The sequence below is a fragment of the Ictidomys tridecemlineatus genome, chromosome 3, assembly GCF_052094955.1.
Source record: "Ictidomys tridecemlineatus isolate mIctTri1 chromosome 3, mIctTri1.hap1, whole genome shotgun sequence".
Lineage (NCBI taxonomy): Eukaryota > Metazoa > Chordata > Mammalia > Rodentia > Sciuridae > Ictidomys > Ictidomys tridecemlineatus.
The window spans coordinates 22,868,458-22,885,986 of record NC_135479.1 but is presented as its reverse complement, the minus strand read 5'-3'; the positions used below and the strand labels follow the sequence as shown (position 1 = coordinate 22,885,986).

The 17,529-nt window shown below is 36.5% G+C and overlaps 1 protein-coding gene across 3 annotated transcripts in view; it reads right to left on the bottom strand.

Moving 5' to 3' along the window:
• Window positions 1–559: 559 nt before the first annotated feature.
• Window positions 560–17,529, bottom strand: part of Fbxo47 (F-box protein 47) — a 35,610-nt gene continuing 18,640 nt past the window's right edge. For 2 of the 3 annotated variants that reach the window (XM_078042102.1, XM_021724019.3), the window contains 5 exons: window positions 16,815–16,961; window positions 15,584–15,726; window positions 13,629–13,788; window positions 5,303–12,839; window positions 560–3,463 (listed from right to left, as the gene is read on the bottom strand). In XM_078042102.1, the coding sequence (XP_077898228.1) occupies window positions 12,727–12,839; window positions 13,629–13,788; window positions 15,584–15,726; window positions 16,815–16,961 (563 nt within the window). In that variant the 3' untranslated portion in view covers window positions 560–3,463; window positions 5,303–12,726. The remainder of the gene's footprint in view (window positions 3,464–5,302; window positions 12,840–13,628; window positions 13,789–15,583; window positions 15,727–16,814; window positions 16,962–17,529) is intronic. The other variant, XM_078042101.1, reaches the window with a different exon arrangement.

Below are 17,529 nucleotides of genomic sequence, written 5' to 3'. Positions count from 1 at the left end.
GGCCTAGCATCTCAAGGCCCTCTTCTCAGAGCCATAGGAAAGTGATTTTTAGCATGTTCTCCTTTGATCTTCCTTAGAGCCTGTAAAGGAAGTAACTACTTGGATGGGATGCTGGGTCTCACACAGCCTCTGGTGGTGAACACTGTGCCCCTGCCCCATGAGCTATAATTAAAGGCAATACTAATACTCATCCCTAAATGAGGTAGCTTCCTAATACGTTCCCAGTAGGAGGAAATGAGTTGGGAAGTCTGGTTTGTTGGCTGGATCCCTCTGCAGAGCTGCAGTGCCCCCTCCCCTGGTTCTTCCCCCAGAAGTTTTACCTTCAGAGTGAATGAAGGAGGCTGTAGGCTTTGGAGGGCATCACTGCTGTTTTCATCCTCACAGAGGCTCTGTGCTCTGCCTCCTGGGAATGGGCCAAACTCCTCCAAGGAGGAGTTTCTAGATCCATCCCCAGATGGGAATAGACCCCCTTTTGGAAGCAGCCTAAGTTCCTGAGGGGGGTTACCAATGTCTTAACCCCCAAACTTTTTGAAAAATTGGAGAGTAGGCCTCAGAGATATCCCAGGGACACTTTAATAGGAAATCAAGTTATAAAAAGGCATAAAGCAACAAAAGTCATAACTGGCTGAGACAGGAAGATTTTGAGTTTAAAGCCAGCCTCAGCAAAAGCAAGGTGCTGAGCAACTCAGTGAGACCCTGTTTCTAAATAAAATACAAAATAGGGCTGGGGATGTGGTTCAGTGGTCAAATACCCCTGAGATCAATCTCCAGTACCAAAATAAACAATAACAACAACAATAATACATTAATCCTTTTTTCTTCAGAAGAAATGACTTGAATTTGCTTTTCTAGACACTTATTACGTAGGGATGAGCCTAAGAATTTTTCAGTGTCCTCTCTGTGGATAACACCATGTTGAGCTTTGAAGAGAAAACAAAGCGGTGACAATGGCACAGGAGTGAAGGGATAGATGGAGAGACCCGTGTTCATCCTATAAATGGAGCCATGTGAATAAAATGCACCACAAATGGGGATGAGCAGTCAGGGTCGAAGGACTGCCCAAACCAGTAGCAACCAGTCTGGGGTGGAGAGTGTGGACTCTGTAGTCTGTGAGCCTGGTGTGAGTCTCACTCCTGCTGCTACTAGATTATTCAACATCAGGGAAGCTCCAGCCATGCATAAAAGACTTGAAGCAGGTTGAAATTACACCTTGCAGTGCAGTATCTGCCACAGTGTAGGACTCAGAAGCTAGCTCCATCCCTAGGGATGCCATCTGAGACTCACATGAGACCACTGTCATGTCCCATCCACATTGTGGTGACCTTCTGAACTTGTCAGTGGACCACCCATTGCTAGCCATTGTTTTTTCTGAGATAATGTGCCAGAAATGTGAGAGGAAAAAAGGAAGCAGGAGAATCCATTCTCAGGTGATCTGGAGAAAGTTCCTATCCCCTCCAGGCTCTCCAGCAGGTAAACTCCATAGAGATAACATGTATCTAAATGCAGTTAGCATTTCTGTACAAAGTGGGTCTGGGTTCCTGGGAAGAAAGTGAGCCTCTTCAGTTCTGCCTGGTCTAATTCTAGCAGTTCCCTGGTCACCCCCGCCACCCCCCCCCCCCGGGCTTTGTGATTGGTTGACTGTGGTGTGTGTGTGTGTGGGGGGGTGTAAACTGCTGATGGAGCCACAGCATCCCTTAGTCTCAGGTTCCCAGGAGGGGGAAGGGACAGGAACAAGGGAAGAGGAGCCATTTCTCTGCACGGATCGCAACCTTGGCGCTCACAGCTCACATTTCACAGAACCTAGAGGCCTTTTTGGCCTAGGACTGCACAATGCTGGATATTTTCATCCTGATGTTCTTTGCCATCATAGGCTTGGTCATTCTGTCCTACATTATCTATCTGCTCTAGTGGCCGGATTTGCTGCCGGGAGCCTGCTGGAGAACAGCTCAGAGGGGAAGAATGGAGCTGAAGGGCCGAGCATCCTGCTTGCTGACGCACCGGTGGATTTTTGCTTCTGGTCATTATTTTGGGTATTGATTCAAAAATGAAATGAAAAGAGAGCTTGTTTTCCTATTTATTTCTCAGATGCACGGATGCAGCATTTCTTGGACTGCTCTGAAAAGAATAAGAAACACAAGCTTCTTTCTTTAGAGCCTAATTTAAAATGTGTTTTTTGAAATTAAAAATAAACCCAGAATGCACAGGATTTTAAAATAGGATGGGCTGGAGTGACGTGAATGGCAGGGAGGAACTATCCTTTCCTAATTTCCTCTTCAAGTTAGATGCGCAGCCAAGTTGTACGTTTTATCCAGGCAATTAAAGGTAAAACGATTCTATGTGCCAGCAGAGTAGTTTACAACCATACTGGCATAATTGTATTAATTAATTCATTGATGACTCGTTCTTACTTGATGATAAGGTAACAAATGGATTTACTTGGGGTGGGGTTTGTGGAGGGGGGTTGTCCATTTTTCCCAGCTGTGGAATCTGGCAGGGAGGAGGGAGGAACTCCAAATCCTTTTCCTGGTCTGACCAGTGGTTGAGACCTTTGCTGCTGTTCCCATCTGAGCCTTTTTGTTTCTGATTTCCCACAGCTCCTGTCTCCAGTCCAACAAGAGGCCTCTTATCAACAACAGCAGCCCTGCTGCCCAGCAGACTTCTTCCAGAGCCTTCCGGACATGGTTAACCCCTGGCAAAAAAGGGGCTTTGTGAGGCAAAGGCAGAGGCAGAGGCACTCACTGGGACATCAGGAATTCATGGGCATGGCTGGCAGATGCTGTATGCGTTTGAGCTGTAGAGAGAGCGTGGTGAGAATACAGAAAGTTGAAATGTAGACTCATTAAAGTGGAAAACTGCTCAAAAATCCATCTGGGTAGCCTTTCCTTAGGTCTAAATGCTACTGTACATGAAGCTGAAATACCTTCTTTCCTTTCACCACAAACAGGCGTTCCCTTTTAAGTTCAAGAGCAAGTTCAAGTTGCCTGTCTTATCAGTGTTTTTACAGATTTCACAATCTGGGGTTGTGTGGTTTCCCTTGTCTCACTCTCTGGCCAGAAGAAATTTGTCATTTGAGTTTTTAAGATTTATTATTTCTTCCCTATCTCATGCCATCTGAGCCCCTAGTTTTTTAATTAAAAATTGAAATGGGGCTGGGGATGTGGCTCAAGCGGTAGCGCGCTCGCCTGGCATGCGTGCGGCCCGGGTTCGATCCTCAGCACCACATACCAACAAAGATGTTGTGTCCACCGAGAACTAAAAAAATAAATAAATAAATGTTAAAAATTCTCTCTTTCTCTCTCTCCTTTCTCACTCTCTCTTTAAAAAAAAAAAATTGAAATGGATAGAAAGTTTTTATTCTTTATTCCTGATTATAAATTATTGAAACAAAATGGCTGTACTTACCTTATTTAGGAAAGTCTCTTACCCAAAAGTGAGTGGTTTTGTTTTTGATTGTTGAATGTTCCTTTTTTGGGGGAAAAAAAAAAGGAAACTGTCAACATATTTCCCTGTTCAATTAGGATTGAGTAAGCTCATTTACTCATTTTGGCATTAAGATAGAATTGGTTCCCCAATCTGTAGTGTCTATTCTTTGAAAAGTCCAACATAATTGTTCTACATTTGATTTTCCTTTCTATCTTAAAAATAAAGGAGAAATATTAATAGTTTTTGTAATAATATTGTGTTCAATTGCTATGTTTTTAAAAGAAATAAAATTGAAACACTGTATGTTACAATTAAAATGGAAAACTTGCATTTTAAATCCTGGACAAAGTTGCGTGTGACTCCAATAATCTCAGCTGTTCTGGAGGCTGAGGCAAGAGAATTGCTTGAGCCCAAGAGTTCAGGGCCAGCCTGAGCAACAAAGGAAGACTCCCACCTCTTAAAAAATAATAATGCCAAGTATGGTGACACACACCTATAATCTCAGGGCCTTGGGAGGCTAAGGCATGAGGATTGTAAATTCAAGGCCAGCCTCAGCAATTTAGCAAGACTCCGTCTCAAAATAAAAAGGGGCTGGGAAAGTAGTATGTGGTAGAGTATCTCTGGGTTCAATCCTCAGTACTATAAATTTTTTTAAATAAATAATAAATAATCAATAAATATTTATTATTTAAATAAATAATAAATAAACAAAATAAAGTTCTGAACAAGAAGAAAACACTGTTATCTTGTCAACAAATTATCTGACCTTCAATATTTCATTTAAACTCTAGGGCTTTAGTTTATTCTGTCAGATGAAAGAGTTAGACTAGAAAATTGATAATATGCCTTCCTATTTTAAAATTGTAGAATTCTTCTAAGAGGTATTGTTATTGGAAACTACCTTAGTGAGAACAGAATTTTCATAGAAAAACAGTAATTTATCAGCAATCCCTTTCTACTCACTCTCTCTAATATGACATTTTTTTAGTACTGGGTATTGAACCCAGGGGTGCTTTACCATTGAGCTACATCCCAAAGGTCTTTTTTATTTTGAGACAGGATCTTGCTAAGTTGCTTAAAGTCTTGCTAAATTGCCCAGGCTGACCTTGAACTTGCAATCCTCCTGCAAGTTCAATCCCAAATTGCTGGGATTACAGACATATGCCATTGCATCTTGCCCAATATGACATTTTATAATGGCAATTCAATTGGAAAAGTAAATTTTTTTTTTTGCACCAACAGGCACATTTTTTAGAGGAAATGGCAGTATTTATTTTTATTTTTTATTTTTTGAAAGAGACAGAATTTTAATATTTATTTTTTAGTTATCGGCGGATACAACATCTTTGTTAGTATGTGGTGCTGAGGATCGAACCCGGGATGCACGCATGACAGGCGAGCGTGCTACCGCTTGAGCCACATCCCCAGCCCGGCAGTATTTATTTACTCCAATTATATATATATTTAATAATTTTCCTAAGCTGTTTTTAAAAAATATTAAAAAGTATAATTCTATATGGCAGTATGTAACAAAAAGATGAGTAATTGATAGATACGCTAATACAAGAAGCGTGGTTCTAGGGGCTGGGATTGTGGCTCAGCTGTAGAGCGTTCTGCCTAGCACTGGCGGGACCCAGGTTCAATCCTCAGTACCACATAAAAATAAAGGCATTGTGTTGTGTCCATCTACACCTAAAAAAAAATAAATATTTAAAAAAAAGAAGCATGGTTCTCTCTGAATATTGATAAATTCAGGGATGACTGTCAGTGGGGTCCTGGACATTTCCCACTAGAATATTCCTCTGACTCCTTGGCATAAACATGTATTTCAAATTGTAATTTTCTACTTCAAGCCCAGATAGCAACTATACATCCTTACCTAGGAAATGCCAGTATTTTGGAGGAATCCAAAGTACACAGTTAATTATGATGGTTAAGTCTTCATAGTATAGTATCTAACGAAGCTTACTCTGAAGTCTTTTATAAGATCAAGGTTCTTCAGTCTGTATCCATATAAAATTCAAACAAATAAATTCAGTGGGGGATAAAAAGCTAGTTTTAGTCATACACCAGTTATATATAAATCTGGTATTAGATGCTTACTTAAGGACAGAAAGCTTACCCATCTTTTCTATTACTTGTGAAATAGCATAGTTTTAAGAAATAAATACAAGTTGAGCTGGGTGTGGTGACACACGCCTGTAATCCCAGTGGCTTGGGAGGCTGAGACAGGAGGATTTTGAGTTCAAAGCCGGTCTCAGCAATGGCGAGGCCCTAAGCAACTCAGTGAGACCCTGTCTCTAAATAAAACACAAAAAAGGGCTTGGGGTGCTAGGGTAGTGGCTCAGTGGTAGAGTGTTCACCTAGCACATGTGAGGCCCTGAGTTCAATCCTCAGCACCACATAAAAAATAAATAAATAAAATAAAATAAAAGTATTGTGTCAAACTACAACTAAAAAGTAAATATTAAAAAAGGGGGAGTTGGGGATGTGGCTCAGTGGTTAAGCATCCCTGCATTCATTCCCTAGTACAGAAAGAAAGAAATATTGGAAAAAGTTTTATGACTTTATCCCCAGTATTGCAAAAAAAGAAAAAAATAAATTTTATAACTTTGTGCCTATATATTCTTGCTATAACACGCCAGCTTGTAACATAGATGTAGTTTTATTGTATTGCTTTGATAAATTTCTTTAAAAAATGTTTTTTATGATGGGGGATCTCACTATGTTACCCAATCTGGTCTGGAATTTCTGGCCTGAAGGTATCCTCCTGCTTCAGCCTCCCTATTCGCTGAGTATAATTTTTTTTTTTACCTTTAAACTATTTTCATCCTGGCATCCTAAATATTAAAACATTGAAAAAATACTTTCTGTTATATAAAGTTTTGTATAAATTTTACAAACCTATATTATAGGGTAATCATGTCCAGTAAAATGAGGATTACATTTGGCTCATGTCAAATATAGTAAAAACATCTCTGAATAATGTAAATTACTAAGGAAAAAGTTAGTGTCACATAAGGCTAAGAAACATGTGTTAGTCAGCTTCTCATTGCTGTGACAAAATTATTGAGAAAATCCTAAAAGAGGAAAGATCATTTTGGCTCACAGTTTCAGAAGCTCCAGTCCACGGTCAGCTGGCTCCATTGTTTCTGGGAGAGTAGTAAGGAAGTACATCAAGGTAAAAGGGTATGTAGAAGCAAACCTACTCACCTCATGGTGGCCAGGAAGCAGAGAAGGGAAAGGGCTGGGGGCAAGATACATCCCCAAGGACTCATTCCCTTCAACAAGGCCCCATCTCTGAATATTACTGCACTGGGGACCAAGACTTCAACATGAGTCTTTGGGGGTCATTCCAAATTCAAAGCATAACAAATCATTACACTAATACCCTCTTTTTGTATGAAAATAAGAAGCTTGTATGGAAAAGTGACATATTTCAAGAGAAAGGATTACCAAGAGAAAGTAATTTCTCTTAGTAAAGGATTTTTTTTTTAAGTTAAAGGAAAGATGTCGGGCATGGTGGTGCACGCCTGTAATCCCAGCGACTCAGGAGGCTGAGGCAGGAGGATCTTGAGTTCAAAGCCAGCAAAAGCAAGGCACTAAGTAACTCAGTGAGACCCTTTCTCTAAATAAAATACAAAATAGGGCTGGGGATGTGGCTCAGTGGTCTACTGCCCTTGAGTTCAATCCCTGGTACCAGAAAAAAAAAAAAAAGTTAAAGGAAAGATAAATGTTACAAGGTTAGAACCACCTACAACTCATTATTTTGAGTGTATGAAATCAAACCCAAACTTTCTGAGCTTAAAATTGGCATAATTTACTAAGTTTCAGAAAATTGTCTTGCTTTTTAAAAATTTAGCATTATTCAGACTTCAAAAACCCTTAAAATATCATTTTAATTTTAAATTACTAAAAAGTAGTAGGGTTTTCCCTTAGTAAAGTACTTAAGCATAGTTGATGTGGAAAATTATCTGTTATAGATTATGTTTTGGCTTTATCATACTCCAAATATTTTGGGGCTAGGGTTGTATCTCACTGGTGGAGTGCTTGCCTAGCATGTACAAGGCACTGGGTTTGATTCTCAGTAATGCATATAAATAAATAAAAGGTTCATTAACTACTAAAAATTTTTTTAAAAAATATACACTGGATTAAAGATGATATTCTAAATTTAAAAACACTCTATTTGCTAAGCCTAGAAGAGCCTCTTCTAAGTCATTTTTATTTTCATCTACTTTAAACAAAAAAATAAGACCAAAGTCACATATAAAGAGAAAACAGAAAAAGCCATTGACATATCTTCCAGTATAAAATCAAAATGCTAAGGCAGTTCAGTGTACAGCACTTGCCTACCGTGTACGAGGCACTAGGTTTGATTCTCAACACTGCATATAAAAAAATAAAATAAAGTACATTGACAACTAAAAAAATATATTTAAAAAGTACTAAAGCAAATAAATGGAGAAATATCTAAGAACTAATTTGTTCTTAGAAAACACTATATAAGATCTTATAGTGTTTATAGGGGAATTGCAGGTAATCCACAATACTTAGTTACATACTTTGTTTTTTGGAACTATTGTTAAATTATGGTAACTGTAGCATTTTTAGTTTAGCAGCAACTGGAATACTAATTGTTTGGGGATTTGATCACCAAACAGCAGAACAGTGTAGAATATAGTTTTACTTAAGAGATTACTGCTCAATTTATGAGTAGTTGCTAACAAATAAGATTACTTAATTTTTATATGCTATACTCTTAAGCATAAGTATGCACATCAATATATAGTTTCTTTAACATTGCTGTATATTGTTGGGCTGGGGTTGTGGCTCAGCAGTAGAGTGCTCGCCTAGCACATGCTAGGCCCTGTGTTTGATCCTCAACACCACATATAATAAATAAAATAAAGGTATTGGGTCCAACTACAACTAAAAAATAAATAGTTTTTAAAAACATTGATGTATATTAAGACAATTCATTAGGGTTATGGAGCATAACTCAGTAGTAGAGTGTGTGTATGCCTAGCGGGTGCAATCCTCAGTGTCTTCCCAATACTGTCCAAAAAAAAAAAAAAAAGACAATTCGTTTTTTTATCATAGTAGAGCTCTAATTAATAGCTTAAATGAAAGTAAGCTTCCGCACAAGAAACCCAGTGACTTGCATAATGACAAACTGAACAAGTTGGAAATGTTTCTAATTTTAACTTAATTTTATTAATACAAATAAATAACAAATTAAATAAAATTTAGCAAGTATTAAATCTTTAGATGTCAGACATTTTGCCACACATACAATGTTTTTGAAATAACAATGCATATTTTCTATTTTATGTACCTTTAAGAAAGCAGTGATCTTTGAATGTCTACCAGTGTTAATTTTTTTTAATTAAATATCCTTTCAGAGCCTAAACAGTTGGCTTTTGTTGTTGTTGTTCTGAAAAGTCCTGTTACTTGACATATTTTCTGGAATTATATTTGTTTTCTTGATGAGAAAAAAAAGTGTTCTTAGTCCTTTGGCACTTTTTTCTCGTACCCTGTGTCCAATACAGCTATCTTTCAGGTCATCTTTCCTATTTAGTGAGGCCACAATAAACCAAGGAGTGTGCATGCATGTCCTTATTTCTTACAGGTTTCCCAGCTACCTGGTAGTGGAATTGCTACAGAAGTCATATAGCTAGTAAGGTGTCAAGTAACCAGAGGCTTTTGTAGCATTTTTACCTCCCAATATTTATCAACATAAAAATCTGTCATCATACAATTGAGTACTATTCATATAAAGAGGTTGACCCTTTAGTAAAAATCACACAAAGAGGTTAATGTTTGTTTTTTATTGATATAAGATGGTTCTTCCAGTTGCACATTTTGCTTGGCACCTCATACTTGCTTTAATCTCTGAAAGTGAACAATTATCCTGGCAATAAAATCTTTGTTATTAACCAAAGAACTGTAAGCATGTTGAATCAACATAGGATGAGAAATGTGAGACAGGTGCCTATTGTTTGTGCTTGGAGAACAGTCTGATAAGCAATACTGGGCTTCTTGAACACTTGAACCTCTTCCCAAGTGTGGTCACTTAATGCCCACATTGCGAATAGGATGAAGTTGAGGGGCAGAAGGAATCATCCAAACGTGTTAAAGATAGATGTCCTATAGTTTCACACGGCATAAAGTATTTATCATAAGATATAAACTTCCAATTGGTTTCCAAGAAAAGTAACACCATTAGTTTGTTATTAGTACTGTTATGGTGGTAATGATTTGTGTCTGAGAAACAATAATAAAGATAAATATAATGAGCTTGAGCTTGCTTCTAGGAAAAATCATCCTATGAATCAAAGTCAAAGGAAACTGAGGAAATCACTATAAAAAGAAAAAAAAAGTGCTGTGGACTGGGTCTTCTAATTTAAGCCAATCTTCTGATTTAGAAAAAGACATGGGTTAAATGATCTGACCAGTTAATAGTTGACATAGTTGTGTATTACACTGGTTATAGAGTTAGAAATAGACAGTCTCTTAATGTGTTAGAATTTTTTTTTTTTTTTTGCAAATACTCCATTTTGGGGGGGGCAATGTGACTTCTACACCATCACAATATCAGCACTAATGAGAATAATACGTGCTTTTGCAAGTTAACCTCCCACTTTAAAACCTGATATTACCTGTTATTCCTGATGACAAATATATTCAGCAAAAAACTGGACCAGTGAATTGTATAAACTGCAAATTTGGTCACAAATGTTGCATCTATTAATATTTATTTATTTGATACTGGGGCACTTTACCATACTGAGTCACATCCCCAGTCCTTTTAATTTATTTTGAGACAGGGTCTCACTAAGGCTATTCTAAGAGGAGAGAGAAGAGAGTTGCTAAGGCTATTCTTCAGCCTGAGATTCTCCTTCCTCAGCCTCCCAAATCTCTGGGATTACAAACATGGAACACCATGCCTGACTGTCTCTATTAATAATTAAATGAAGAATTTGTTAGCTACATTTTAGTGGTAATAAAATGATACCATTTGTCTGTAGCATCCAAAGAATACATCAAATTTCTTATGTTCCAAAATATTTTTTAGGGGGGAGGAGAGAATAATCTCACAATTATTCAGAGTAATAAAATAATGTGAATTTAAATGAATTTGCAGCAGCGAGTCATGGTGGTTCAAGAGTGTAATGAGATTCCAAATATAGTTCAAAGGTATTTTAAATTAAACCTTGCTTCTTTTGTAAACTTAGATAATTTAAGGAATTCAAGGACACTTCATAATGCAAAACTTCATTCTCTAAAAAAAAAATGAAATTTAGTAACTACTTAGTGAAATCTTAAAAATATCTCCTATATTAACTTTTACTTTTTCTTTATTTTCCTCCCCAATAATCCTAGCTTGGAATCATCAGTGTTTTGATAAACAAATCTATTAGGTTTTTCAAAGTAGGTATGGAAACATGTGGTGGGGAAGAAAAATGTAACTAAGATGTTACTTTGTTCTCTGGTACTTGTCACTACCACTGAGCTACATTCTCAGCCCTTTTTATTTTTTATTTTGAGACAGGGTCTCCCTAAATTGGCCTCCAACTTGCAATCTCCCTGCCTCTGCTTCCTGAATCCCTGGGATTACTGGCATGTGCCACCACACCCAGCTAGTTTTGGATGAATTCTTCAATTTAGAAAAAGAAAACAAAACCAGGATAAAAGCAAGAACTTTGCTTTTGCACAAATCTGTAAATGACAAATCTAGAGAAAAAAAATTCCTGCCACCAATGGGGATTATAATTAGACAATAAAAGGAAAGTGACCCTTCAAAACTGAAGGTAATTGCTTTTGCTACTGAAGTACAATAAAATCTTATTATCACAATTTTCATGTTCTCCACAATGTTCACTCATCAGTCCTATCAAATCTTTCACTGAGCCCCCTTTTTAAAAATAATTTTTAAATTGTCAGTGGACCTTTACTTTATTCATTTATTTGTGGTGCTGAGAATTGAACCCAGTGTCTCACACATGCTAGTCAAGCACTCTACCACTGAGCCACAACCCCAGCCCTCACTGAGCCCTTTTTGCCAAAATTTGAGAATTTTCCACAATTTCCATCCCTCTTCTGCAGATAATTCCCATATTTCCTAGTGTTTCTTCCCCCATCAGCTCCAGAGGTAAGTTAAGTCAAAGTCTTGGGAAAAGAAAGCTAGCCTCTGTGAAATCCAGTTGGAAGGAGGCTGTCAAGAAGTTAGGTGGTCAGGGGCTCAGTGGTATAGCTCAATAGTACTGGTGCTTGCCTAGCATGTACTTGACACGGGGTAAGAGGGGGAGAGCACATAAAGAGGAAATGGGAGATCCAGGAGGGCTCCTGTTTGTGTGTGTTTTTTTGCTAGTGCTAGAGATAAAACCCAGAGCCTTGTACCTGCTAGGTGAGTATTCTACTATTGAGCTACACTCCCAGTCCAAATCCCATTTTTTGAGATATGGAAGAAAGCTTAGAAAGAAGGGCAAATTATTTGTGAAGATTGTTCTAGCAGCAGAATAGCTACTTTCTTTCATTATATAGTTTCTCTTCTTTGTAACATTTCATTCTAATCCCCAGAAAAGTATAAGATGATTTGGTTGTATAATTATAATATATACCTTACTCTATTTATGGACCTTTTGTGTCATTGTTTTAAAGAAGGAAATATATATGTATATGGTATGCCTGTACGTATATAATATATAATGTATATATATATATATATATATATACACAACATACTTCTTTTGTTCTTTATCTGTTACTCCATATAAAATATGAATGAAATATATTATTCTTTGTAATCACATGCCAAGAGGTAATAAGGAATGTGATTTATATTCTGCACATTCTAAAATACCATATTGCAAATCTTCACAAAACATTCTAGGCTGTATCTACACAACCTAAGCAAAGTGAACAGATACTATTGTTTAGTGAATTTGGGTCTGTTCTAACTATAAAACAGAATTTTCTCTTTTTTCAAAGATCCACACAAACAGAATGGACTGACAGTTAACCTTCTATTTTGGTTTGGTGTTGAATTTAACAAAACTTGGAGTCTGAGGCAGAGCTTATTTTCCAGAGAAATCACAGCATATTCTTGGGTTTGCCTGTTGTTTTTATATTAATAATCGTGTGAGCAATTGCTGCTAAAATCCTATGCAGCTTTTGAATTCCTAGGTTCCTTAGATGATAAAAAGCCCCATAGATGCTATTCTTCAGGTGTGGAAAAGTAGTATTCTTCTAAGTGTTAATTCAGCGATGTATTCTCTAAATGCAAGGTTTTCTGAGTATTTAGGGAGAGAGTGTATTCATGGTCAAATATAAGACCTCCTTATGGAAGTTAGCCTGAGCATGTACAAGATGGAACAAATTCAAAAAGCCTCTGTCGTCTTCATCACGATCTCCTATATGTCATACACAGGAACAGACAGTAGGGAAAAGAAAATGTCAGTTAAAAATTTAAAAATATGATTTAGAAATATAAGATGTTCCAATTGTTCCTAATAATATTTAAAGAAAAGACTTTCTGTTATTGACCTTTAGTAAGTCGGACATTAATCACTTAAATAATATAATTATATAAGAACACTGGATTAGAAATCAGAGGAAAAGAATGCTGGTCCATGCTTTATTATTTCTAACTTTATGACCTGTGCAAGTCAGGTTATTTCTCAAAGCCTTATTTTTCTTATCTGTAAAAGAGGATTAATTATCATGTTGGCCACCTAATAAAATATAAAATGATATTATCAAAAACTATACAAACATGAGATATTATGAGGATAATGATAGTTGGTAAATGAGCAAATTAAAATTTTTGTTGTGTAGCATAATTGAAATTTGGTTCCTTTCAGAGCAGACTCTTCAACTTCATGTTCTCTATTGAAACCATTAGCAGATTTTTGAAGTGACAAAAGCTAGGAACTAGGGTTGGGGTTGTGGCTCAGCGGTAGAGCGCCTGCCTAGCTTGCATGAGGCACTGGGCTGAATCCTCAGTACCACATAAAAATAAACAAAATAAAGGCATCCTGTCCATCTACAACTACAAAAAAAATTTTAAAAAAAGCTAGGAACTAAAAATATCTCACAAATGAACAATAAAATGTCTGGTCCTTATATTGTTAGTTTAGAAATAATGGTCTACACAGAAATAGTTCTGTCTTAAGTAGAGACTTTTACTCACTCCTACTTACCAGACATGATTGACTGCAGCATTTCCATTGTAACACAGGCAAATGCATTTGCCACACTCTGCAGGAAGTTATTTCTTTCCACCAGAGTGCTAAAGACTTTGCAGACTTTTTGCATCATTTTAACTGCCCAATCCATGCAGTATAGTTCTTTCTCACACACCTGATTTAGACATAAAAATATTATTGTAAATCTTCATGTGAAGAAAGAATTTGAAAATGGTACTGACAATGATAGTATGATTTAACATAATGTATTACATGATACCCCATTGATTTTATAAAAAGGAAATGCTTGTATCGTTAATACTCTTTGCTTTCAAATGGTGCAATTTTAGTGGAAATAAAATATGAAATAAATAAAAGCCTGGTTCAAGATTATCAGAATACTATTCACTAATACAAGAATTAATGTTGAAAATAGTTTTTATATAATAAAATATAAGACTTCTGCTCATTCAATCATTCTGTAAGCATTTATAGAATACCACTAAGAACTAGAGGGGCTGGGATTGTGGCTCAGTGGTAGAGGACTCCCCTAGCATGGGCGGGACCCAGGTTTAATCCTCAGGACCACATAAAAATTAAAAAAGGCATTGTGTTATGTCCATCTACACCTAAAAAAAAGAAAAGAAAAAAGAAAAAGAAAAAAGAAAGAAAGAAAAGAAAAAGAAAAAAAAGAACTGGAGATACAAAGATAAGCTATAAAAACATGGTTTGAAGCTGGGGATACAGCTCAGTGATAGATCCTTGCCTGGCATGTATGAGGTGCTGGAGTTGATTGTTGGCACCATGGGTTTTTTTTAAAAAAAGGCATGGCTTTATTTGCAGGGAATATAATGAAGACAATAGAGAATTTCAGTAGGCAAATCACTGTGGTATCAATTTTCCATCTTGAGAGTCCTAAAGAACACTTATTTGTTTGTTTGTTTGGTACTGGGACTGAACTCAGAAGTGCATTATTACTGAATTACATCCCCAACTCTTTATTTATTTTTATTTTTTAGTTGTAGATGACAAAATATCTTTATTTTATTTATTTATTTTTTCATGTGGTGTTGAGGATGGAAGCCAGTGCCTCACACGTGCTAGGTAAACACTGCTGAGCCACAACCCCATCCACCCCCCCCAAAAAAAAAACCTTTTTTATTTTTTTAAGAGAGAGTGAGAGAGGAGAGAGAGAGAGAATTTTTTTTTAAGAGAGAGTGAGAGAGGAGAGAGAGAGAGAGAGAATTTTTAATATTTATTTCTTAGTTCTTGGCGGACACAACATCTTTGTTGGTATGTGGTGCTGAGGATCGAACCTCGATCGAACCCGGGCTGCACGCATGTTAGACAAGCGCGCTACCGCTTGAGCCACATCCCCAGCCCCTTTTTTATTTTTTAATTGAGACGAGTTCTTGCTAAATTGCTTTAGGGCTTTGCTAAATTGCCTAGGCTGGCCTCACACTTGAGGTTCTCCTGCCTCAAATTGCTGGGATTATAGGCATGGGCCACTGTGCCTGGCTATTTCTACATGATTTAAAAGATACATATTTAAAGACTACATGTTCCTAGGTAAAACTGAAAAGTAAGAATTAATTTATTTATTGATCTGTTGTATGTAGATTGAACCCAGGATCTTAGTGAATGCTAGGCAAGCAATCTACTACTAAACTACATCCCCAGAACTTTTCATTTTATTTTGAGACAGGGTCACCAAGGATGGCTTCAAACTTTTGATCCTGCTGTCTCAGCCTCCCCAGTAGCTGGGATTGCAGGCATGTGCCACTAAGTCTGGCTTTATTTTATCTTTTTTTTTTTTTTTTTTTCCATTTTTGTAGTGCCAGGAATCAAACCCAGGAACTCTTTAAGTATGCTAGCAAGTGCTCCACCATTAAACTACATCCTCAGCCGCTCTGGTAAATCAATTTATAATGTTAAACAACTTGCTAGAGAAAAACTTATTTTTTACTTACCAAAGCCAAAAAGACAATGAGCCTTGCCAGTTCAATGGCCCGTCCATTCACAGCTTTACTAGCCATGAAAGTGAAACAGATGTTGTTTCCACTTAGGATTAGGAGACGTGCATTATTCTCTAGAAGCCACTCCCGAGGAACCACTTTTATTAGAGGAAGAATGGTTATTTAATGAGAAATTACACAATAGCTATATTAAACATCTTTAAATACATGCAATATTACATTGCCTTATTGGAAATACAATTAGTACCAAGGGAAACACATAGGAAAAAATGTTTAAGTTTTTCAATTATAGCATTCAACCAGAGCAGAGATTATTGCCAAGCCATGGTAGCTTGTACAAACGTAGAAGTAATGTAGTCAAAGTAATTATCCTACATATATGAGAGGCAAAGTGAACTAATCTTATATAAGGAAGAATCCTAGTAAACTTTAACATCTAAAACATTATGCAGGAATGAGAAAAATTATTTTCACCTCTCCTATACCAGTAGGAGAGGGTTTTCTTCTTACATAACCTAGAAAGATGTTCCTAAGAACTCACAAAATGGGAATAAGAGAGATAATTAAAATATAAATCCTTCAAATAATAATATATTTATAAAATTGGCAATTGAAGGAAAATTTATTAAATGTATTCTTTTCAAACATTATGCAAAACTCTTCAAGTATTTTAGAGCAATCAGTGGTTTCTAATAAGGATTGAATTTGTTACCTGTAGAATTTTCCTTACAATTTTTTTTTCCAGTACTGGGGATTGAACCCAGGGATACTCTACCACTAAGCCACACCCCCAGCTCTTTTTATTTTATTATTTTTAGTTGTCAATGGACCTTTATTTAATTTATTTATATGTACAGTGAGAATAAAACCCAGTGCCTCACACATGCTAGGCAAGCACTCTACCATTGAGCTACAGTCCCAGGCCCCGTTTTTATTTTATTTTGAGATAGGGTCTGATTAAGTTTCTGAAGCTCACCACAGACCTACGATTCTCTTACCTCAGCCTCCTTGGTTGTATTTATTTTTTAGTTTTCAGCGGACACAACATCTTTGTTTGTATGTGGTGCTGAGGATCGAACCTGGGCCGCAGGCGGCATGCCAGGTGAGCGCGCTACTGCTTGAGCCATATCCCCAGCCCTTATAATAATATTCTAACACTACATTTCTATTACTGTACTTAATACAGTCATAATATTACTGTATATTAGTAAATGAATATTTGTACCTGACAGTTCATCTACAAGACTGATAACATCATCTGCTGTCCACTCTTTGGTGCCTGTATCATACAGTAATTTAATGGCATCAGCCAAACCTTTCAGACTGGATTCATCTGTAGGTCCTTCTATCATTTTCTGCCAAACCACCTGTCCTGAATTGAAACAGAAACTAGGCTATGATAGAATAATTGGTTTTGTGATACAGATTTCATGGATTGTTTAAAAAGGAAAGTGGATTGCCTAATGAGATCCCATCATTTATATGATACTTTCATAATAAAAGGCCAATTCTGATAATAATATAAATTTGAATGTTTCTTACTAATGTGATGAAACACAGCAACAAGATAGTCAGATAAAGTAAAGGTAGTTTCATCAGCAGAATAGTGCTTTTAGTTCAAAGATGATGTTACCTCATTACAGAAATTGGAATAAGCAATTTACTGAAATAAAACAAAACCCACTGATATTCTTCCTCAAAAGAACATGGTATATTTGAGAATCTTTTAAACATATATAACAAAACAGTAATTAAATTTTTTATTATATTTATGACCAGTTTTCTTTGTGGAGTACACATAACAAAATTTTAATCTCAGATTAACTCCCTGCTGCTTCTCAACATATTTTAGTTTCCTCCTGATATAAGTCAATGTGGACTAAATAAATGCATGATAATTTTAATATTACTCCAAGAAAAATTTAGGCAAAAATCTTGCA